Raw genomic sequence first — 26,399 nt, 5'->3', positions numbered from 1 at the left:
CAGTCAAATGACTAAAACAAAATTAAAAAGGATATACACATATGTATGTATATATATATATATATATATATATATATATGAAGTGTGTGTGTGTGTATGCATGTGCGTGTTTATGTATACACACATGCATACACGCTTATGTATATGTGTGCATATGTGTCTGTGTATGTCTGTGTATCTATGCATGTGTGTGCGTGTGTGTATGCAGGCATTCACTTTTATGTTGTGATAAATACTATAAAAACATAGCATATACTACCATGTATTTACTCTTCTGCCTTTTTACTGGTTTCAGTCCTTGAACAGCAGCAATGCTGGGCATGTCGATCTCAGTACAGTAGACTACCACTAATCCAGCAACATGTAATTTGGCAAAATCAGTAATCTGGCACTAATTTCGGCTAGAAAAATTTCAAATAATTTCAAATTTCCCGGGTCGCCGCACCAACTGGCAGCTACGATTTGTTGGCGCTACTTGCTGCATAAACACACATGCATCATTTGTAAAAAAAAAAGGCAGGCCTTTCCAGTTTGTATTTTTTTTCATTTATTATTATATCTTTTTCACTTTTATCCCCAGCCATAGTTTCAATGCATAAAGGAAGTACTTTTCGTAATGTAAAGCATAAACACTGTACATTGTGCATAAAAGAAAAAGTTGAAAAAACTGTTGAAAAAACTTGACTGCGGTGTGTCGGTGAAAAGATTGGATCTTCGACAGTTTACGACATAAAAAACCCCCAGAAAGTCCAGTTTCTCCGTTTCTTTGCTCTCAGTGAGTCAAAGAACCAAATGTGTAAAAGGAAAACAATGAAGGCTGGTAAAAGTGTAAAACTAGATCACGCATTGATGAAGTGGTTTAGACTGCGTGAAAGTGAAGGTATCGAGCTGTCAGATGATTTTGAGAAGGAACAAGCGAAAACATTCCATAAAGAACTCGGACTGGAATACGGGTGCGATTACAATGAAGGCTGGCTGCAGTGTTTCAAGGATTGACATGGGTTTCGTGCAGCGTGTGGTGAGAAGCGATCAACTGAAAATGCAATTGTTGTTCATCATCATAATCGATTATCCGGCAAAATCACTAATCCGACACTCTACAGGTCCCAAAGATGCCAGATAATCGGCAATTAAATGTACTCTCTTTTAAAGTTTGGTAGTAATCGTCTTCTTTTTTTTTTTACATAAACACATCAATACCGGTCGTTAAACCATGTTAAGGGAGACAAACACAAACGCGAACATGTACACACACACGCACGTACACACACACACACACACACACACACACACACACACACACACACACACACACACACACACACACACACACACATACACGCATAAACATATGGTGAGTTTCCACAGTTTCCGCTTACCAAATTCATTCACATGGCATTGACCAGCAACGAGCTGAGGTAGACCACGTTTGCTCCATGTGCAGCGCAGCAAGACCGACCTCGAGACCAAAGTGCTATGCTTTTGCCTATGAGGTCACGCACAAAAGAAAGTGGTAAGAAAACAGACAGTATTGGTCATTATGAGCTAAATTTTACCGGATTGGACTCGTATGGATAAGGTAGTCCAATGTATACATACATACATACATACATACATACACACACATACATACACACATACATGCACACACACACGCACACACACACACACACACACACACACACACACACATATATACATACACATGCATATATGGGTACAGGATGTCACCAACAGTAAACAACATGAAATACGAAAACAGATGAGTTCAAAACTACAGAAACAAATGGAAAACAGGACAAGTAACACAAAGAACGACCCTTCATCAGTTGTCGGCTGTCTATCTATTCCTCATTTCGAGCATTGAACGACAATATGAGTCTTCGAAGACCGTTGCTCCTATAAATACCAAAATAAAACTTTGGATTTATGGAGGGTCGAAGTTGGGAACAAAAACAGGACAGTGGAAACCGAACGAAAACAGATGGAAGAACGTTCGACCCGAAAAAGGGCAAAATAGCGAAAGCTGGAGAAATATTTTCTTTGAAAAGAGAAAAGATAGAAGATACACACACACACACACGCGCGCGCGCGCGCGCGAACACACACACATGTGAGGCGCATGGCTCAGTGGTTAGAGCATCGGACTCACGATAACGAAGTAGTGAGTTCGATTCTCGAATCGGGCTGGATGTTGTGGTCTTGAGAAAGACACTTTATTTTTCATGTTGCTCCAGTTCACTCAACCGTAGAAATGAGTTGTGACGTCACTGGTGCCAAGCTTTATCGGTGTTTGCCTTTCCTCTTGGGTAACATCAGTGGCGTGGATAGGGGAGGCTGGTATGTATAAGCGACTGTTGGTCTTCCATAAACAACCTTGCCCGGACTTGTTCCTTGGAGAGGAGCTTTCTAGGTGCAATCCCACTGTCATTCATGACCGACGCGGGCCTTTAACCTTTTTTTTTTATATATATGTATATGTATATATATATATCAATTATTTGCAACAGAGGCAGTATTAATACCAAAAGTAATTTTAATATCCAACTGAACATGGATGCCTTGTTAGAACATTAAATACTGTGTTATTAATCTCGAGAGATCTTCTCTTATAGGTGTTTGGTGCGCAAAATCACATTGATAGATTATAGCAGTCGAGAGTTGTCTGTCATGGACGCCAGAATTCCTATATGACGTGATTTCGGTCGATTGAACCTCACTAGTGGGAAGCGCCGGTCACCACATGACAGTCAAATCTCGCTGCCATGATATATAGAATACCAGTAGCTTTTCAGACATTGATGTCGCAAATAGTTTCCCACTGATGAGCTCCAGTAGACCGAAATCACGTAATATGCGAATTCCAGGGTCTGTGACAGACGATTCTCGACTGCAACGATCTATGTGTGTGCTTTTATGCTCCAAGCGCCTACAAGAGATCTCTCAAGGCTAGTAACGCTGTATTCGATGTTCTAACATGGCAACCATGTTAAGAAGAATATATATATCTCGTGAAATACATGAAAATGTGCTTATGAGAACGTGTTCACCTAGTTATGGGAAATGCTAGAAATAGCAGCCAAATCACCCTGAAAGAACACCCATGGTAGAAAAAATGGGAGGAAATATTGGATAACTTAGTCTCACATACGATTAATAGAATTTGATAACCAGGGCTGGAACACCTTTGATTATAGGTCTGGTCAATCAGAAGCTGACTTGGGGATAAGCAAGAACACAATCAACAATAGCAACAACTACAACAGCTGCAGCGGCAGCAGCAGAAGCAGAAGTAGCAGCAGCAGAAGCAGAAGTAGCAGCATTAGCAATAAAAGCAATAGCAACAACAACATCAACAACTGCAACAATAACAATTCAGAGTTATGTGGACTCAAGAATTTAGTGTACCTGCAATTTTTGTAAATGAGGTAAAAGCGAAAATTTCATTGTCATACAATATAGAATATTTTTAGAAACATTAATCTGGAAGAGTTCAATTTTTGCCAAATGGCACTCACCAAATCATCTCAGAAATAGAAACAAATCATGTTTGTCCACTAAGCAGAGATAATTACACTCAACCCAGAAATAGAGATAAATCAAATTTGTCAATCAAATGGCGCTCATCATACTCATCTCAGATACAAAGGCAGAAATCATGTTTTTCTGTTTGGTAGCAATGCTTGACAAGTCATTAAATATATAAAAACACAAAAACAAAAGAGAAACAAACCCCAAAACAAAAGAATGCTGCATGCATGCATACATATAATACATGTATGCTTGCATAGTTACTTATATACATATATACATACACACATGCATAAATGATGCATGCATGCATACATACATACATACATACATACATACATACATATATACATACATACATACATAGCAGTGTTGATGATGTTGATATGCAAAGATATATAATCGGATGGAAATTATGCTACTCCAGTATTGATAAAGATCGTTCATGTGATTTCCAGCCGTCTCATTGATAATATCAATGATCTGGATTTTCATTCCGACGACGACATCGACAACATCGACGACGACGACGAAGATGGCGATAGCTGCGATATCAACGACGACGGTGATGACCGAAGACGACGCTCGTTTCTATGGAATCCGTTATTTCAGGAGCAGGAATATCGATACCACTGTATATATCTCTCTCTCCTTCTCCCTCTTCCTCTCTCTCTCTGTCTCTCTCCCTCACACACACACACACACACACACACACACACACACACACACACACACACACACACACACACACACACACACAACTATATTTAAAGACGCAAGAGTGGTTGTGTTTTAGAAATTGACCTCCCAATCCCAACCACGTGATTCCGAGTCAAGTCCCACTGCGTGGCACTTTGAGCAAGTGTCTTCTTTATAACCCCGGGCCAACCAAACCCATGTAAATGATAGTAGATGGAAAGTGAAGGAGGTCCGTCATGTATATATATATATATATATATATATATATATATATATATATATATATATATATATATATATATATATATATATATATCATGAAGTATATTTGCCACTTAAATGTGGTTAATCCTTAAGGGTGCATGTTACTGTAGCTTCTAGCCCCAGGAAGACAACTCCTCCAGCTGGCTATTGACACACTTTCTTATTTCTTTATTGCCCACAAGGGGCTAAACATAGAGGGGACAAACAAGGACAGACAAAAGGATTAAGTCGATTACATCGACCCCAGTGCGTAACTGGTACTTAATCTATAGACCCCGAAAGGATGAAAGGCAAAGTCGACCTCGGCGGAATTTGAACTCAGAACCACTTCACATCGACAACCAGTGATTGTCACACGCTGATGACGGGTCAATACTCGGAAACTCGGGTCCGTGTGTATCACGTCAGGCTGAAGATGGGAAGGATGGCTTCCCTTTACAAATACTGATAGGTCACAAAAAGTGTGTCAATAGCCAGCTGGAGGAGGAGTCTTCCTGGGGCTACAAGGTACAGTAGCATCCACCCTTAAGGGTTAGTCACATTTAAGTGGCAAATATACTTCACAACATCGTGCAGCTACTGTTTATACCTCGCTCAGAGATTTATTATATATATATGAGAAAGTATTGTAGTTCGCTTGAAGCATTGTGTATTGTTTGTAAACAATAATTATAAATAGTAATAATGTGTTTTGAATGGTACAGCAATGCCCTATAATAACAACAATGGACTATAATAACTGGTGTAATTTAATCACTAATGATGGTTAAATTACACCAATTATTATAGTCCATTGTTGCTATTATAGTGCATTGTTGTGCCATTCAAAACACATTTTTACTATCTGTTATATATATATAATATAAAAAAGATTCAGTTGAATCAGGTACTTAAAATTGAGGCACTTAGTTTGGTAGGAATAAAATGCACACAGAACAAGTTTTATATGAATACCAACCTTGGTACAGAAGTACTGGCAGAATGATATGCAATCAATTTAACACAACTGAGTATATAATGCGCTCTTGAGCTATTCAGACATGTACACTTTATTAAATATACAGTCCATAATATACTTCAGAACACGCCAGGGGCATGTTCTGAGATAGGTGAATTAAAAATAAATAAGCAACAATTGAAGTGCAGGTATCAATCCACTACGGCCGTTTCTAACGAATTTTTTAATTGGTAAACGAGTCCATTATATCATTATAAAAACCGTTTACTTTAGATGAATACATAAGTCTTACAATCAAGGATATTTAAATCATTTTAAATGATTTTAGATGTCCTTGATTGTAAGATTAATGTATTCATCTGAAGGAAACGATTTTTTATAATGATATAATGCATTCATTTATCAATCAAAAAATTCGTTAGAAACTGCAGTAGTGAACTAACACCTGTACTTCAATGAAAAGAAGTTCAATGGTGTGAGGTTTGGGAACGTGTAGGGAATTCAACGCTAATTCTTCGCCCAATCCATCTGTTTAGAAAAGTTGCATCGAGGTAGGTCCTGACATCACTATGATAATGGAGAAGTGCTCCATCTTGCTGAAAGAAAATCTTTTCGTCACCAAACAACTCTTCGATGCGTGGAACAACGGATTCCTGAAACAAGTTTAAGTAAGCATTCCCAGTGACAATTTGGTAAAAAAAGAAGCGCCGTAGGATGCCCAATGTTGATATCCTACACCATACTGTAACCCCTAATAAGTTCAAATAGTGCTCCATAGTAACAAGCGGTTTTCAGGAACCTAGTACGTGCAATTGTATTGGTTAATTGAGCCATTTAACTTAAAGCTGGCCTTATCGCTCCAAACAATTTTGGATGGAAATGCCGTAAATTCCTTGCGTTTTCCCCCGGATACCACTAACAAACCTCAACCCTTCGGACTGCATCGTTTTCATTTAGAGGGTGAATTGATGTTAGAATGTAAGACTTCCATAGAACTCGCTTCAAAATGCGCTTGATTTTTGGATTCCTGTCGCATGAGTTGTTTGTCATACATATTACTGTGGGGTCGGTGGAGGGTTTCTAGCAATAGTCTTTTCTTTGAGGATCTGTGTGATGACCGCGGTCTTCCTGAACGCTCCTTATGATTCAAACTTATCTCGGATGTGAGCAATGATGCGTTGTGTTGGTGGATCTTTGTGAAAATATCTTCTAATTTGTCTCTGCACTTCCATGGTGTTTTCGTGCTTCGTGTAGCACTTTATGATAAATTTTCTTTCTTCAAAACTTAGACGTACTTCTGCTATTATTAGGGTCAATTTGATCTGAAAAAAAAAAAAAAAATGAAAAATTCGATGGGAAGTCAAAATGTGAGTACAGCTTTTTGGGACACTGTGTGTGTGTGTGTGTGTGTGTGTGTGTGTGTGTGCATATTTATATGTATATATCTATGTACATAATTTTTACTTATTTTCATTATTCATTTATTTGTGAGAAAGAATAAAACTCCGTAGCTGATTTTCTTTTCTTATATATCGTGTACTCATTGAAATACTGACATCAAAATGCTTGTTCAAAACAAAGTTAGATATAAACTCCACCATCTACTGCATTATCTACAACTAGTTTTAATTTTAATTTTAATTAAATGGAAGTCTGGTGCAAAATTTACTAAAAAATGCACATAACCGAAAGATTGTTCACATTTTCAAGTTTTCTGCCTTGTTCTTGATATGTTCAGTTAAAGCAAAAAAAGAATGCTTACTTCAATATCAGATGTGCATAGCCTCTTTTTTGCTGGAGGTACGTATAGACCCTGAGTGGATGGTGAAAAGGAACGAGAAAACACACACACACACACACACACACACACACACACACACACACACATACAAACGAAAGCAATGAGCATAAAAAGAATACAACACGAGAGGGGCAAGCTTTAGTAAATATTGTATTAATTAACGTACACACACACACACACACACACACACACACACATATATATATATATATATATATATATATATATATATGACAGGTTTCTGTATAGTTTCCATTACCCAAATTCTACTCAAAATATATGTGTCAAATGAAGACTATAGTAGAATACCCTTGTTCAAGTTGTCGAGCCGTGGGTGTGAATCGAACTGAGAACCAAGAGTTTGTGTATCGAACCTCTTAACCACTGCATAAATATGTACTGTTTGTATGCATGTATTGGACGCACGGATCTGTATGTGTGAGTACGCCTGTGACTCTGTGTTTCGCAAGTAGAGTCACGATACCCATCTAAAGTTATCTCGTACATCTTATTTCCTAATGAAAACGTTATAATATTTACTATTTCATGAGAATATGTCACATGGAAGAAGAATATGGGATATAGGACACATGATTTGAAATAATGGTTATTTTTCATAAATACGCATAGTATTACCAAACACCACACACTTATTTCTACTATATTATGTTATATACATTTCATGTTATATACATATATTTCCTGCAATTAATTGACAAGAGAAGGCAGCGAGCTGGCAGAGTCGTTAACATGCCGAGCAAAATGCTTAGCGTCATTTCGTCCGTCTTAACGTTCTGCCGAGGTCGATAAAATAAATACCAATTGAACACTGGAATCGATGTACTCGATTTACCCCCTCTCTCGAACTTGCTGGCCTTGTGCTAAAATTTGAAACCAATTGAAGGATAAGAGTTAAAGAGACTTAAATACTTTAAACCAATAGCTCTCAACTACCTCAGCACCAACCACCATTTACGGAATGATGTTTTACAAACACCGCCCCCACCATCATCATGATTTGATGTTTTCAAAACGAAAATTCCTAAAGAAGACAATGACTTAAAAAATGAAGTTAAATTAGACCTTGCTGCACTATCAGTCTTCTTTTCTGCTCCATGATGACGCAATGCACACATATTCTAACTTCGATAACGATTTTTATGACTTGATTTTTGAAAATGTGTTTATATATATATATATATTTATATATATATATGTACTGTCACTCCGTCGGTTACGACGACGAGGGTTCCAGTTGATCTGATCAACGGAACAGCTTGCCCGTGAAATTAACCTGCAAGTGGCTGAGCACTCCACAGACACGCGTACCCTTAACGTAGTTCACTGAGAATTTCAGCGTGACACAGAATGTGACAAGGCTCGCCCTATGAAATACAGATACTACTCATTTTTGCCAGCTGAGTGGACTGGAGCAAAGTAAAATAAAGTGTCTTACTCAAGGACACAACGCATCGCCGGGAATTGAACACACTACCTTACGATCGTGAGCAAAATGCCCTAACCACTAAGCCTCGCACCTTCATACACACACACACATATGCACATATATATATGTGTATGTGTGTATGTATGTATGTATGTATGTATGTATGTATGTATGTATGTATGTATGTATACATACATACATACATACATACATATATATATATATATATATATATATATATATATATATATATATATATATATATATATATATATATATATATATATATATATATATATATATATATATATATACGTATACATACATATATATACTGACAATAGCCGGCTGTAGTTGTAACTGGGCTTCATGTGCCTTTGCATGTCGTTTAAGTCCTCCCGCCGAATTATACTCCCTTCCACATGCCTAACAGATAGGATTAGTATGGTGTGTAGCACCACCACCAGCGGCCTGGTTATCAATCATCGGTCTCGCTTTATGACTACGAAAATGACTCTTGAATCCAGCTTTACTGAGGCAGGGTTTTGCACAGACACTGCACGTCAGCATCATAGGAAGACCCTTACCATCTGGAAGTGCAACAGTGATGCCCTTCCTGACATCCCTCACTTTCTCATGCGCAACTCGAGATTTTTCAAAAGTAGCTGTCCCCTCGTACACAATCCTCCACCTGCTACGGTCAATTGCATGCCCTTCTGTGTGTCAGGAGAGATGCTAGCATCTCTTAAGGAAGCCTTCAGCAAGTCTTTATACCTTTTTTTTGCTTTGTGTGGAGATCGTTCTCCATTAGCTAACTTTCCATAAAAGAGTTGCTTTGGCATCCTTGAATCTTTCATCCTGACCAGATGACCACTCCATCTGAGCCTTTGCTTCAACACAAGAGTTTTTATACTTTCACACCGAGAGCTTTCCAATATCTCAAGATCACTGATGCGGTCATCCCACTTAATGCCATAGATCCGTCTGAGAACATCTGATGGAAGCGTTCCAGTTGTTTTAGGTGGTATCGATATGTGACCCACGTCTTGCAGGCATAAAGAAGGGAAGAGAGCACACACGCCTTGTACACCTTTATCTTTGTGTTCCTGCATGTCTCGCCGACTCTAGAGGCGCCTTTCTAGCCACCCGAAAGTATCACTTGCTTTCCTAATTCTGTATGGAATTTCATTATCCAAATTGCTATATCTATTAACAGTGCTTCCCAGGTAGACAAACTGATTAACTACATCAAGTCATTTACCATACACATAGATATTTGGTTCACTATACTGCTTACTAGGAGCAAGTTGGTACATGACAACAGTTTTCTTGAAACTGACTATCAATTCTAAGGCAGTGCAAGCATCCGGGAATGCATTCAAAATGTGTTGCATATCAATCTCTGTGTGCGCAACTAGATCACAATCATCTGCATACAAAAGGTTTCTTACGATAGAGGTAAATACCTTTGTTTTTTGCAGTAAAGCGCCTGACATTAAATATGCTGCCAGAGGTTCGATAATGGATGTAAACACCATATCTGCAGTTTCTGAACGCACTACAGAAAACCATCGCAAAATATATGGCAAATAGGGTCGGTGCCAGAATATTCCCCTGTTTCACTCCATTTTGTATTGAGATAGGCTCTGATATTTTACTTCTAACATTAACCCTACCTTTCATGTCTTCATGAAAAGACCTAGCCAAAGCAAGGAACTTTTCAGGACAATATTCTCTCAAGTACTGATAACCGGCCAGATTTCATCTTGTAGCATGTTGAGGTACCTTTCAGTATTCATGGTATTGCAAAGGATGAAAGGACCCAGAATCCTATCCGAAGTCATTCCACACCATACCGTTACTTTGTGCCGATCCTGCATGTTTTCAGAGGTAATACGAAGATCTTCTCCTGCCCAGTAGTGGTAGTTGTGACGGTTCACAAACCCACCGATGTGGAATACCGCTTCATTACCCCAGAGGATATTTTAAAAGAGATCAGACCGTTCTTCATACGAAGCCAACATCACCTTCCCAAACTCAAAATTTTAAACAATATAATCGATTTGAAAAAAAAAATAACATAGAATCAATTCCCATACATTAAAAAACATGGACGAAAAAAGATATAGTTAATTAAATTATAAGTATTTTAAAATAAGGAGTTACTTTTCAATCACCCTGTATATATATATATATATATATATATATATATATATATATATATATATTTATATAATGGGCATTACTACAGATACTACATAGTTGAGTTATTTAAAAGAAAGTTGGTCGTCTTCTGTTGGTTGTTTTTCCTCGCATTCGGTACTAAATGTGGTTATTTTAAGAAGTCCAGTGTGTGGCATTATTTTTCTGTAGTAATGCCCATTATATAAATATAAACGAATAATTATATTCTTGGGAATAGAAATTTCCCTTATGAATTTTTTTTACACACTGGCTTCTTGATAAAATTCTTGTAAAAGAGTTTTATCCCTTTTTGAATTTATATATATATATATATATATATATATATATATATATATATATATAGTTTTAGGGAAAATAACCAAGTTTCAAGAACTCATCAATGAAAATCCACTATCACATATAGAAAAATTAATAATTAAAATCACAATAAATGAGTATAATATAAAGTAAAGTAAATATCATAAGATAAATATAATAAAAAGATTACACGTGTTTCATGACTAATTTTCAAATAGAAAAGAAATTTAAATGGATTAAAATCAATTGAAATTATCGAAAATAAATTCTATTCAAAAATATAGCTACTCGTCAGATCGTAAGTAGAACAATAATTAGATATATATATCTCCAACCAACAATAAGTACCAAATGAATTAAGATAGAAAAATTATTATCCAAATTTAAATGTGTGTGTATATATATATATATATATATATATATATATACATTTAAATTTACATAATCATATTAATTTTTGCACACACACACGCACACACACATATATATATAGTCACCATATTTCATTCCATAACTGCCATCTCTGAAGAACGTAGGATTACATAATAGGACTGTTATCTAATATTTCGTTGAAACCCTGGTGCAAAACCGATAGGTAAGATCGGCCGTAATGGATGTATAATACTGTACACTTCGGTTAACATCTATCTATCTATCTATCTATCTATCTATCTATCTATCTATCTATCTATCTATCTATCTATCTATCTATCTATTTGTATATATGCGTGTATGCATGGGTGTCTCTGTCTGCATTCGGGCCCATGTTCAATCGTTGTAAAACCAGTGTTGTGACGAAAAAGCAAAATTTACCCACTCGATTGATAGATACCGATAATATATGTGCGAACTGATGTAACTTCAGTAGTAGATATGATTAACTAGAATCCTTCAAAGCTGTGCCCAATATGATATTAATGCAATGACTTTAACCAGTGAAAGAGTAAAAGTGTTTTGCGTTCGTGTTCCTACCATATATTATATTGCTCCTTAAGAGTTTCACAAGGTATAGGCTTGACAGTGTGGTTAAGAAACTCGCTTTCCGACTACCTGGTTTCAGGTTCAGTCATACTGCTGTACGGCACCTTGTGCAAATGTCTTCTACTATATTTCCGTGTCGATCAATTCTTTGTGAGTTACTGTGGTCGTCGGAATCTGTGTGGAAGCCCGTTGTGTGTGTGTGTATATGTATATATATATATATATATATATATATATATATATATATATATATGCATGCATGTGTGTGTGTGTGTCTGCTTTTTGTGTCCGTGTTCTCTCCTCAATCTCCTTGATTGCCAACTGGTGTTAGTTTGTTTACGTCCCCATAACATAGCGGTTCGGCAAATGATACCGATAGAATAAGTGTCAGACTTTAAAAGACAACAAAGTATTTAGGTTGACTTATTCGATTTAAACCCTTCAAGGCGGTACTCCAGCATGACCGCGATACAATGACTGAAACAATTGAAGAAACGTAAATCAATTAAATTGCTATATTTTATATAAATTTCAGGGCTTCAAGGATCCAGTATATAGACAACGTAGAATAAAATTTGCGGAAATTGCTAATAATTATAAACAGTGAGTATTTTTGCTCGTGTTTTTGTTTTCATATTTCTGTCTTTTGTTTGGGATGTTTGGTAAACCTCGTAAATTTGGGATTTATCTGACGTAAAACTAACATATACACTGAAATAGGTAAACTTAATGTATCCACTGCGCTATAAATCCTGTATCTTTCATACGCTATGCACTACACTGTTATAGAGTGTAAACAAATTTATTATAATTTATGTTCTAATTCCTACTATAGATTTACGTTCGATGTTTAAAATAAACTTGTTTTGTCTCCAAGATACTGTATCTTAAAACACGTGTACGAATTTTACAGTGATACTAAGTATTTATTCATTAAACATGTGCATGTATATGTATGTATGTATGTATGTATGTATGTATGTATGTATGTATGTATGTATGTATCTATCTATCTATCTATCTACCTGTGTGTGTGTGTGCATGTGTGTGTGTGCATGTGTGTGTATGTATTCACGAGCCACGCTGTTTTGTATATATGCGTGTTTTTGTGTGCATACACACACACGTATGTATGTATGTATGTATGTATATTATATTCGAAATTTGCAATAGAATCAGCTCTAGAGTAAAATCTTTATCTATATAACATACTGTACGTATATTATTAAAAAGCCAGCAGTTGCAGATTTTCATCTAGGAAAAATCCCTTTATAAACGTAATATGTTAAAAATACATTATACTTCAGAGTGAAGCGAAACGGTATAGCCCCGAGGGAGACCATTCTGGCTTTCAGATGATACACGTACGTTAAGTATGTCATATAGATTAAGATTTTACTCTGGAGTTGCTCCTATTGAATATTTCGAATTGTCTACAGCCATTGCAAACCAATGTATTGTTTGTACATTATCTCTGTATACTTCAAACTGGCCGATTCGATCTCGTTTCGGAAGTGATACCTATATGTGATAGACGAAATACGCATCTGACGCTCTTGCAAGTCAATTCTGGGCTGGCTTCATTTCGCCTAGCTCTGAAGTATATTATATTATATTATATTATATGTATATATACATATATACATATATATATATATATATATATATATATATATATATATATATATATATATATATATATATATATATATATATATATATATATATATATATATATATATATATATATATATATATATATATATATATATAGGGTGATAAATTGAATATTAATTCAATTTAAAACCAAGTGACCTAGCATATAAAAAAATCTGAAAATTCAGAAAAAATTGTATTACACGTGTATAAGGGATGACCACTAGGTGGACATCCACTATGCTAGAAAGAGATCATCAACGACCCAACCACAAAGAAAAATAATGTTCTCCAGAAAAATTTTGCAAAACGCCAGAACAGGCCAAAATGAGAAATATACAAAATAAAGAGTTATCTATGGACTGCATTTCGAACATTAAGGTTATACCTACGTAATAACATCCGGATGTTATTACGTAAGTATAACCTTAATGTTCAAAATGCAGTCCATAGATAACTCTTTATTCTGTATATTTCTCATTTTGTCCTGTTCTGGCGTATATATATATATATATATATATATATATATATATATATATATATATACATACATATATTCAACCCACTGCGTCTATTAATATGGATGTCTCCCAGACGAAATGTTACAGCTTCTCGCTTTTCAATGGTAAAAACATACATTATGTGTGTGTGTATGTGTGTGTGCATGTGCGCGCGCGCGCGTATATGCACACACACACACACACACACACACACATTTCCTGTTAAATGTTTGTTTTTATGCAAAGTAATAATAAAAAAATTTTTACATTAAATTAAAGGTTTACTCAGTGGAGGCGCAATGGCCCAGTGGTTAGGGCAGCGGACTCGCGGTCATAGGATTGCGGTTTCGATTCCCAGACCGGGCGTTGTGAGTGTTAATTGAGCGAAAACACCTAAAGCTTCACGAGGCTCCGACAGGGAATGGTGGCGAACCCTACTGTACTCTTTCACCACATCTTTCTCTCACTTTTACTTCCTGTTTCTGTTGTGCCTGTAATTCAAAGGGTCAACCTTGTCACACTGTGTCACGCTGATTATCCCCGAGAACTACGTTAAGGTTACACGTGTCTGTGGAGTGCTCAGCCACTTGCACGTTAATTTCGCAAGCAGGCTGTTCCGTTGATCGGATCAACTAGAACCCTCGACGTCGTAAGCGACGGAGTGCCAACAAACAAAAGGGTTACTCAATACTTTTTCTAGAGAACAAATTTATTATTTTTTAACATGTTGGTTGTAAAAGGTAAAAACTTTAAATTTCAGCAGTATTTTTGTTACTGGTCATAGACTTGGTCATGATAGGTACTACTTGTTTCGGTAAATTGTGAAATGTAAATCATTTTACTTTCAGTGGCCAACCAATACCACGGGTTGAATACACAGCAGAAGAAGTAAACACTTGGTAAATATTTGATAATATACATTTATTTTATTTTACAAAGTTTGCTAACACCTGTTAGTAAATGTATTTTCGACAGAATTATCCTCATAGTAAAAAAAATAAGGTTAGACTTAGCCTCTGGAACAGCACCTAGTCCCATATCCTTCCTAATAAATCTAATACTGCCTTCCTTCAGTTCGATGTTTCCAACTACGATACTTCTGTCTTTCCCATAAAGCCTTAATATTTACCAGGAAGCTTTCGCTCCTCTCTCACTCTGACATTGATATTATTTTAAATGGTACGAAAATCATTCCTCTCATTTAACGACAAATATCGGTCCCGAAATTGTAGCATCTACTACTTTGATATTATGATGTGCTCCTCTGCCTAAGTTACCGATCTGGTGGGCCTGTTTATTCTATCACAAGTTAGTGAACATTTCTCCGATCTGTGTGGGGGTCTGTATAGAGATGAGGCTCTCTTCACATCCACTGGGAGCTTATTACTAAGTTTAAAACTATAGGGAACAATAATAATTAGAACAAGATAAACATATTCAGTTAAAATAAGATATAAATTAATGTGGGGTAGTATTATTTATGAGTAAAACTATAATATTAATGGCCAAACTTAGTAATTTAGTGTTTCATTGTATTATTCTATTTATACTGTAGAATAGATATATTTCTTTAATACCTTGACCTTATTTCCCTTACCTTAAATTTTTTCCAAATTCTTACCACTCCTTAGGGTATTGCCCTTCCATTTCCTTTTTTTTTTCTTTTCTTTCCCTCATGCTTGATTTACCCCTAACCTGCTGTCCACCACTACTTAACCTACCTTCCTCTAAATTTGAAATTACTACTATCCCTCCAATTAGATTTTAAATTCTTGTTTGATTCACTTGTCTGTGGAACACCAGCATAGTCGAGATGGTATGTTTTCTTCTCTTACTCTTGTTTTTTGCAAACATCTTCAAAATGACTTTCTAAAATGAAATTCCATTATGCAGCTGAGGAGTACATTTTCATTGTACGTTCTGTGGTGTTCTCACTACATGAATAAATGGAGCTTGTACGAAACGTACGTACTGCTATAACCTATTGAATTTTTGTTGCTTAACTTCAAATTTTATTCACCAAATCTCTTGATTTTGTTTTTGGTTTTTATCTTACCAAATGCTGGTGCCTCAAACATTTTAAGTACCACATTTAATCTTTTGATTAAATCTATATTATTTTATATATATATATATATATACATATATATATACATATATATATATATATATATATATATATATATATATATATATATATATATATATATATATATATATATATATATATATATATATATATATATATATATATGCATATATACATACATATATATGTATATAGGTACGCATATATAGGTACAGGACGTCATAAAACGTAAACAACATGAAATACGAAAATAAAGTTGGGTACGCAAAGAACGAGAGAAACAGATAGAAAACAAGACAAGTAACGTAAAAGACGACCCTTCATCAGTTGTCGGCTGTCCTTCTGCCGTACATGTATATATGCAAAGATTGATTCATACACATAAGTAGACACCCCCGACAATATAAGACTTTGAAGGCAGTTGCTCCCACGTGCAAAAATAAAATTTGGGATTCGCGGAGGGTCAAAATTAGTAACAAAAACATATATACACATATATACACATATATATATATGTATACACACACACACACACACACACACACACATATACATACATACATATATATATATTTATATATATATATATATATATATATATATATATATATATATATATACACACATATACATATATATATATATATATATATATACACACACATATATATATACATATATATTTGTATATGTGTATATATATATATATGTATATATATGTATATATATATATATATATATATATATATATATATATATATATATATATATATATATATATATATATATATATATATATATATATATATATATATGTATATATATATATATACATATATATGTGTGTATGTAATGTACCATGCATACATAAACGCACCGGTTTATTTACTTAGATACGTGTAATTACCCATGTATCCCAACATGTACGTTAACATAGGAACACATACACTGACTCACAAGAAGTCACCCGCTTATAAAGACATAAATGCACGTAGGTAATTTCGCCGTGCAGGGACATATGCAAGGATTAATTCATACACATAAGTAGACACTCCCACCACACACACACACACACACACACACACACACACACATACACACACGTAGATAATGCTTTGAACTGAATGGAATATCTATGTATTTCTGACCATCGTCGTAATGTTATTGCAGGAGCACTGTCTTCAGAGAACTAAACAAGCTCTACCCTACGTACTCCTGCAAGCAGCATCTGAAGAATTTACCATTACTAATGAAATATTGCGGCTACAGGTAACCATTATAGTTTGTGGATTTGATAGTTGGCTGGAAGAATAGTGTTGTCGTAAGTTTCTTGACGATTTGAGTTGTAAGGCATGGAGCTGGCAGAATCGTTAACACGCCGGACAAAATGTTTACCGGTGTTTTTCCCATCTGTACGTTCTGAGTTCCGTCGTGATCGACTTTGTCTTTCATCCTTTCGGGTCGTAAAATAAATACCAGTCATGTACTGGGTCGGTATAATCGACTAGCCCCCTCTCCTAAATTTTAGGCCTTGTGCCTGTAGTAGAAAGGATATAACATAGTATTGTGTTCATACGAACAAAACTTCCCATTTCTTTTCTCTGATAGTACTTAAGCTTTATACCTACATACAAATTAGAAGGCGCGAGTGTTTCGTGGTTCGGTTATGGCACTCGCGATCGCAAGATTGCAGTGTCGATTCCCGGACCAATCGTTGTGTTGTGTTCTTGAGCAACACAATTCATTTCACGTTGTTCCAGTTCACTCAGCTGTAAATAAGTAACCACGGAACGGGCTAGGCTCCCGTTCGAGCTAACTGTGACTACGGTCACTTATGCACCTTGGAAACCGAGTAACCAGCTCTACGAGTCCTAAAACTAGAGACAGTAATGTCAAAGGATGGATGACAAATTAGTAATGAATGTATTTGGGGGGTAAATTTTAGAGAGAGAGAGAGGGAGAGAGAGAGGGAGAAAGAGGGAGAGAGAGGGAGAGAGAGGGAGAGAGAGAAAGAGAAAGCGAGGGGGAGATAGATAGATAAGCATCGTGAGAGCAATCTCCTAACCACATCTATATCTACATTGGTGATATAACGTACTGATAGTTTTAATAAAAATTACTGAAATTTATTGTCCTCCTCCTCGACCTCATCATCAGAGAGGAGGGAGGGATGGGGGGAGGGATGGAGGGAGAGAGAAAGAGAAAGAGAGAGAGATAGAGATAGATAGATAGAGAGAGAGAGAGAGAGAGACAGAGGGGGAGAGACAGAGGGAGAGAGAGAGAGAGAGAGAGAGAGAGATAGAGAGAGAGGAAGAGAGAGAGAGCAGGATATTTGCAGTAAAATGTATGACAGTGTCAGATCAGAAATAACTGCCTGTAGAATAAAATATTTAGTCGTGCAATGGCTTGTGAATTTTGCGGAAATGTTTAGCAATCCAAAGACATGGCTGTGTGTTAAAAGGTTTGCTTCTCAAGCACATGGTTCTGGGCTCAGTCCCGCTGCCTCTTAGGTAAGTGTCTTCTACTATAGCCCAAGTGAGCAAAGCCTAGTAAGTGGAGTTGGTGGTTGATGAAAAATGAAAGAAGCCCGCGCATTACACACACACACACACACACACACACACACACACACACACGCACACACACACACACACACACACACACACGCACACACACACACACACACACAAACACACACACATAACAATGTAAAATTGCAAGATATCGCTCGAATGAAAATATATAGGGAAGTGGATTTGAAAATGCAGCGGTCTTTCAAAGATGTTTATTGACTTGACCGATTTCACTTAAAAAAAAAAAAGATTTTCAAAAGTAAAATGCAAGGCTTTGTGTAGCCTTTGTGGTGTTAAAAATGGTTATCATAAATGTATTAAAATACAATGATACAGTCTTTGACAATGATAAGAAAATGTTAAGAAATAGAATCTTTGACAATGTTAAGAAAATGTTAAGAGGGCTTTTGTGTTTAAACAGTTTACATAAAAATGTTCAAAACAGGTAGTAAAATAAATTCATAATTTTAAGTTCATCAAAAATCATGATTGTATATAAGCATATATACAGAAAGAATTTGTAGACAGTATTTGGTAGGAGAAAGTGTGTATTGCTTGTAAGACATTTCCTTTTTGAAAATCCTTTTTTAAAAAAGTGAAACCTCTGCATTTTCAAATCCTCTTCCCTATATATATATATATATATATATATATATATATATATATATATATATATGTATATATATGTGTGCATGTGTGTATATATATATCTATATGCATACACACACATGTATGAATGTGTGCGTGCGTGTGTGTATGAGTATGTATCATAGTGTTTGTCCTCCATTATCGCTTGATAACTGGTTTTGGATTGTTAACATCCCCCGTAACTTAGCACTTCAGCAAAAAACCGATAAATTACTATCAGCCTTGATAAAAGAACCAAAACTTAAGTACTTGGGTCGATTCGTTTGACTTAAAGTCAGTGCTCCTGCGTGGCCGCAGTCCAATGACTAAGACAAGTGGAAGAAAAAAGAGAAAAGATGGTTATCGATCATAAGTGATTGATTACTTTTAAGATGAACGCTTGTACTGCAGAGAAGAAAATGTATCTAGTAGCAGAATCGGTGGTCACTAAAAGAGTGACTTTCAGAAATAGGTAACAAGAAAAAATGGAAATGAAATAACTGACAAATGCAACTGTAAATTAAGTCGAACAGGTAATGTTATAGAAACTTGATCTATCAAAAGAATGAAATAATCTCAGATTTCAAAGCATTCAAAACTAGCGGTTGCAATTTCGTTAAAGCTGCCGTGCAAAGATCTAGTAAAAAAATAAGAGAGTTAGAAACGATTACTATCATTGCTTTTGTTTATGTCCCCTCATGTGAAGTCCCTGTAACAAACACAACACATTATTACTCTACTACTACTACTACTACTACTACTACTACTACTATTTTTCTTCTTCTTTCAATTTTGTTTCTATTTCTTTCCGAGTGTCTTCCTGACACCTAGAGCACAGAAACTCTCTGTATACATTGCTATGCCATTAAAATAAACACACCAGATTGTTCATTTACAAAAATCAAGATATGTGATAAAAAGAAAATGGAAAAAAGCAGGAAAGGAAAAAAGAAATGATTATTATTATCATTATCATTGTCATCATCATCATCATCATCATCATCATCATCATCATCATCATCAACATTATTATTATTTTATGTTTGACTTTTGCTTTGCATTTGTACAAGTTAGATCCAAGTCTCACCCAGAGACCTCAAGAGACAACAAGTTAGAAGTTCATGTAGGTGTTATGCCTAGGGTACCCTATATTTGAATTTGTACAGTGTTGTTCTAGAAAATGTTTAAGAAACCATAAGAAAATTATGTGTCTGTTTTAAAATTTGAGATCACATAGACAGTATTTTACGTAGGATATGGGCAGTTCCCATGAGCACTATCTTTTGAACTTCAGCCATTTTGGGGTTTCCTGGTATCTGAACTAGGTAGTAATCAGTACGTTTCGCTGTCATTCCCAGGACACCTATGACAATAGGTATTGTTTTCGTCTTCAGATTCCACATTTTGCTAATTTCTATTTCAAGATCTTTATATTTGCTCAGTTTTTGGTAGGTCTTGACAGATACGTTTATAGCGATTGGGACAGTCATATCAATGAGGAGGCATGATTTTTGTCTGAAGTCTTTCAGTATGATGTCTGGCCTATTTGCATCTATCTTTCTGTCAGTTTGAATGGTGAAGTTCCAGAGGAGTGCGATGTGATCATTTTCAAGTACTGGGGGTGGTTTGTGTTCCCACCAGTTTTTATTATGGGGCAAGTCCAGGTTTTTGCAAATTACCCAGTGAATATATTGTGCAGCTCTATCATGCCTGTTGAGATATTCTGTAGGCGCAAGCAAACTGCACATGGAGACAACATGATCGATGGTCTCATTTTGTTGTTGGCATATACGACATAACGGGGAGCTGCCGTTCTTTAATATGTTGGCCTGGTAGTTCTTTGTAGGTAGGCATTGGCCTTGGGCTGCTATGATAAACCCCTCTGTTTCTGATTTCAAGCCAGAAGCCATTAGCCATTGATGGGTAAGGGCTTTGTCAATATCTGCATTATTCGCTCTCTTTGGGTATTTGCCATTGAGAAGTTTTCCATGCCATTTATCAGTCATAATATCTAAGGCAGCAAGTTTAGCACGGGTTTTCAAGCGCTTAGCTTTATCTGCGGGTGTTTCTAGTTCGTCTAATTCTTGAATTTGTTGCAATTGCAATTCACTTAGATATTCCTTTGCCTGTTTTGTTACTGAGTAAGATGATTTTTTGCTTTCATGTTTTGAGACAAGTTTTAGCATCCAGTCCTCAGGGTTTTTCAGATAGGTGTCTAGGCCAATTGTGGCTACATTCATTGTTAATGCCAGCTGTAGAAGTCCACGGCCTCCCTCTTTTCTTGGCAGATAAAGACGTTCTATATCTGCCTTAGGGTGGTGCATTCTATGCATTGTCAACAGTTTTCGTATTTTTCTGTCAACATTACATATTTCAGTAATTGACCAGTTAACGATATTGAAATTGTAAGTCACGACTTGTATGGCTAGAGCATTGATCGCTTCGATCCTGTTTCTTGCGTTTAGCTCTGTCTTCAGTATTGCTCTAACCCTGCGATAACATTCTCTTCTGATCCTTTCCCTCATCACTGAATGCTTAATATTGTCCCCTTCAATTACCCCTAGGTATTTGTAGCTCTCCGTTGGTTCTAACTCTTTTATGATATTTTGCTGGTCAAGGTTCACATTAGATGTTTTTGTCATTTTTCCTTTGATAAAGGTAGCTTTTGCACATTTACCAAGGCCAAATTGCATCCTGAAGTCATCACTGAATTGTTTAACAATCGCTAGTAGGCCTTTGAGTTGTTGGTCATTCTTTGCAAAAAGCTTTAAATCATCCATGTAAATGAGATGATTTATATTTTTATCAAATATTTTATAACCATACTGTGCATCATTGAGCAATTTGGAGAGAGGTATTAAGGCTAGACAGAAGAGGAGTGGTGATAGTGAATCACCCTGGAAAATGCCACATGAAATTCTTACATCTCCAGCATTTAGAGATTCATTGTCACTGTTCAACGTCAGTGTGGTTCTCCATGATCTCATACTTACAGATAAAAAGTTTCGCAGAGTAGGAGCTATTTTATACATTTCCAGACATTTCCTAATCCAGCTATGTGGTAGGCTATCAAAGGCCTTTTTATAGTCTATCCAGGCTATTTACAAGTTTTTGTGTCGCTTGTGACAATCTTCTTATTATTATTGAGTGAGAGAGCAGTGCATGCCATCAAAGTAACACGGGTAAAATATACGAAGCCCATTACACCCATCATGACTACCCGTCTGATAAGGGTACACCAGGCACATGCATCACAACCATATGTACGCGACATGGTGATCTCATATCAAGATTAACAGCGCATGACCTCGCAGGTGGGGCCCAGTTAGAATTTTCTTCAGGTCGAGTAGCCCATCCAGTTCGAAAGGTTCCTGAATAAGGTTTGTTTAAGGATATTGAGCAAAACACCCATGTTTCCAAAGGTGAATTATTCAAACCCCAAAGAATTCCTCTCAACACATGGTTATGATGCCTCCCCCCAATACTTCATTCATTTTTGTTCCCTAGAGTTAATTGCTAGCGAACACCAAAACTTATCTACAAACCTCAGGTATTATTAGTACTGTGCATAGGATTGGTTACATCACTATTTTTAAAAACACGATATAGTGCCCGGTAAAGCAATCTTCTATGAAGGACATGGAAGAATTTCATTCCCTATATTCTCCATATATCCAGCTCTACTACTACTACTACTACTACTACTACTACTACTACTATTTTGTGTGGTAGATTGCTAGATTGACAATCATTACTACGTCGAACAAAATGCTTGTCGTCATTACGTTCTGAGTTCAAATTTTGCTGAGGCCAATTTTGCCTTTCCTCCTTTCGGAGTCAATAAAATAAAGTACCCGTCAATTACTGGGGTTGATGCAACCGACTATTCTTTTTTCCGGGAATTTCTGGCCTTTTGCCAAAATTTGAAAACATTATTTGCTATGAATACTTCTTTGAAACTCTTTAAACAACTGACAATAAACAGAATCTATAAAACTATTTTTACAGAGAGAACAATATTCCACAACTCGAGGATGTTTCAAAATTCCTCAAAGGTAAGCTTTTGCATATAACAAAATTGCGTTGTTATTTCTTGCTTTAAATATGTACTCTTATTGACGTTATCACCCTTGTTTTTTTCCATATGACTGGAATATTTTTTGTAAATTCTCTCATAATCTAAGTTGATCGAAAACTTTCAACTCACCATATCATATCAGACCGCAACGCACTCATTGCTTTCAAGATTTAATTATGTTTCTTATCTTATCCCCCTCTTACTATTCTATCCTCTTTTACTCCTCCTTAATTTCTTACTCCTCTCACATATCCCCTCCACTTTGTATGGAAAGTTAAATGAAACTATGTTTTAAAGTTTAAAATGAGAAAAAAAAAATCTATTGTTTATCTTGTTTTATTAATCATACTTGTTTCATAACAAAATATGAATAACCTGTATTTTAAGATATCGAAGCATTAGTATGATTTAATAAAACCACAAAAATTCATGGCACAGTTTAGTTAAGCGATTAATCAATCGATTTGACTGCTCTTTATAGTGAGTCGAGTGACTTCTCAGTTTTCCTCACCCCGTTAATATTTATTGCTTCTCTTTGGCTCTAGGTCAGCTCTGATCGAGCAGGTCCGTGATCAAAGGAATTGCAACCGAGACTATTGCCTTTTTTTCAGACCTACTGTAACTTAATAAATCATTGTCATATTACAGCCTTGTTCAGAGAAAGTGCGTATCATAGTGATTAGGGTGCTGAGCTCGGAAGGGTGTAGGTTCGATATCTGAATTGGACGGCAAATTGTATCATTGAGCAAGATCCTTCTTTTTACGTGCTACAATCTACTTAGCACCAGCCGTTTACTAATGCAGCACCTGCACTCTCCACTTATTACACCCTGGAAGTTCTGCGGGGTCAAAGTTGATGGGTCGAGAGGGTGTATGTATGTCTGCTCCCGACTACAAAGTCACCTGATATAATTTGCGAAAGCATGGTATATACCAACGAGTCAAACTTTCTTGCAACCTACAGTTGTGATTTATTTAAAACGGTAAGATATGATTTGAAGATTTGGCTGCTGTCTCTAGCAGATCGAGCGATCACTTAGAGGCCGTGTTCTTTGGTTCATTCAAACTTCTAAAAGCTGATGGTCATCTCACTTTTTTACTCTATATGGACGCAGCCAGGAAGTTGCTGATATCATAACATTGACTGTACTTTCTGTGTACTCTAATTATTTGCTTACCAGATTAGATGTACGATGTTATTTTTCTCTCGAATGAATCCGAATCCTGACACTCTGCTTTATCGTATGACAGATTTTCTACTAGACCTTCCTTGAACTGGAAGAGTCATTAGAGTGTCGGATAAAGCGTCTTGCAATATTTGGTCCAATTCTCTCCGTCTCGAGTTCAAATTCTGCTGAAGTAAACTTTGTCTTTCATCCTTTCGCAGAGGCAATAAAAAAGTATTAACCTAGGACGGTGGATTAGCAGAACTGTAATGTCAGACCAAATACTTTACAATATTTGTTCCTGATCTTTACATTCTAAATTCAAGTCCTGCCCTGAAAAACGTAGGTGGTAGACTTAAGTCCTTGGGCAACTTCAGTGAAGCACACTCTGTGAGAAGCATTTAGGTCAGGTTACTGGTTTAAGGCTACTTTCCTCTCTCCTACTAGCCTTGAAGGCCTTGTAAAAGATTATGGACACCACCTTTCCACCTGACTAATCAATAAATAAGTAAATAAAAACAAACTAACGAGTTCTTGTTCTTTAGGAAGAAATCTCTAGATTGTTTATTTTCTTTACTTCCAGAGAGAACTGGGTTCACTGTTCGCCCTGTGGCAGGATATTTGTCTTCAAGAGACTTTCTAGCTGGGCTAGCATTCCGTGTGTTTCATTGCACTCAATATATTCGCCATAGTTCCGATCCTTTCTACACACCAGAACCGTGAGTGAAAAAACTTTAAAACCAATTATTTTGTCTGGTATTGTTACTGATTAATTTGATTGCTTATGCTTATTTCAGACTTTTGTTCGATTTTGTTTTTATGGCTCTGTTGTTAAGAAGCCCCCTTTGCGATTGTTTGGTTTTGGGTCCAGTCCAACTACACGCCACCCTAGGCAAGTGTCTTCTACTGAAGCCCTGAGACTACCCATGCTTTGTGAGTGAATTCGCTTGACAGAAACTGAATGGAACACTATCGTGTATGTATGTATGTATGTATGTAATATAGATGTGTGTACATATGTATGTATGTATGTATGTATCTATCTATCTATAAATATGTGCGTGTGTGTGTGTGTGCATGTGTGTGTGTGTGTGTGTGTGTGTGTGTGTGTGTGTGTGTGTGTGTGTGTGTGTGCGTGCGTATGAGTCTATCTGGGTTTGTCTCACCCACTGCTTGACGGCCGGTGTTAGTTTGTTTACCTATCCGGCAAAATGGAACGGATGAAATAAGTATTAAACTTAAGAACAAAAAAAAAAACGTACTGAGGTCAATTTGTTTGACTGAATCTTCCAAGGCAGTGATTTAGTTTGATCACAGTCAAATGACTGAAACAAATAAAGATAGAAGAGGTCTTCAACTGATCTCAGAGGCTGATGTTAATGCCCTTGCTCGATAAATATTGGGATTTAAAATGCTGCTAGAGTGAAAGAAACGGTAGATATATTTTACAGTATTTAGTTATATATCACCGTGTTTCTTAATCTAAATCACGTCTAAATCTTCTTTCCATTTTCTGCTTTTAAGGAG

At 36.1% G+C, this 26,399-nt stretch overlaps 1 protein-coding gene across 1 annotated transcript in view; it reads left to right on the top strand.

Annotated features, from left to right (window-relative positions):
* The window catches only part of LOC106875341 (tryptophan 5-hydroxylase 1), an 83,014-nt gene that overhangs the window by 39,291 nt on the left and 17,324 nt on the right, over nucleotides 1-26,399 (top strand). Inside the window, exons 6-10 of the mRNA XM_089358600.1 lie at nucleotides 12,719-12,786; nucleotides 15,188-15,238; nucleotides 17,599-17,697; nucleotides 23,637-23,683; nucleotides 25,456-25,591. Of these exons, the coding sequence (XP_089214726.1) occupies nucleotides 12,719-12,786; nucleotides 15,188-15,238; nucleotides 17,599-17,697; nucleotides 23,637-23,683; nucleotides 25,456-25,591 (401 nt within the window). The remainder of the gene's footprint in view (nucleotides 1-12,718; nucleotides 12,787-15,187; nucleotides 15,239-17,598; nucleotides 17,698-23,636; nucleotides 23,684-25,455; nucleotides 25,592-26,399) is intronic.

This window comes from Octopus bimaculoides, chromosome 10 (genome assembly GCF_046866305.1).
Source record: "Octopus bimaculoides isolate indiv1 chromosome 10, ASM4686630v1, whole genome shotgun sequence".
Taxonomy (NCBI): Eukaryota; Metazoa; Mollusca; class Cephalopoda; order Octopoda; family Octopodidae; genus Octopus; species Octopus bimaculoides.
This window is presented reverse-complemented; position numbering and strand designations above follow the sequence as displayed.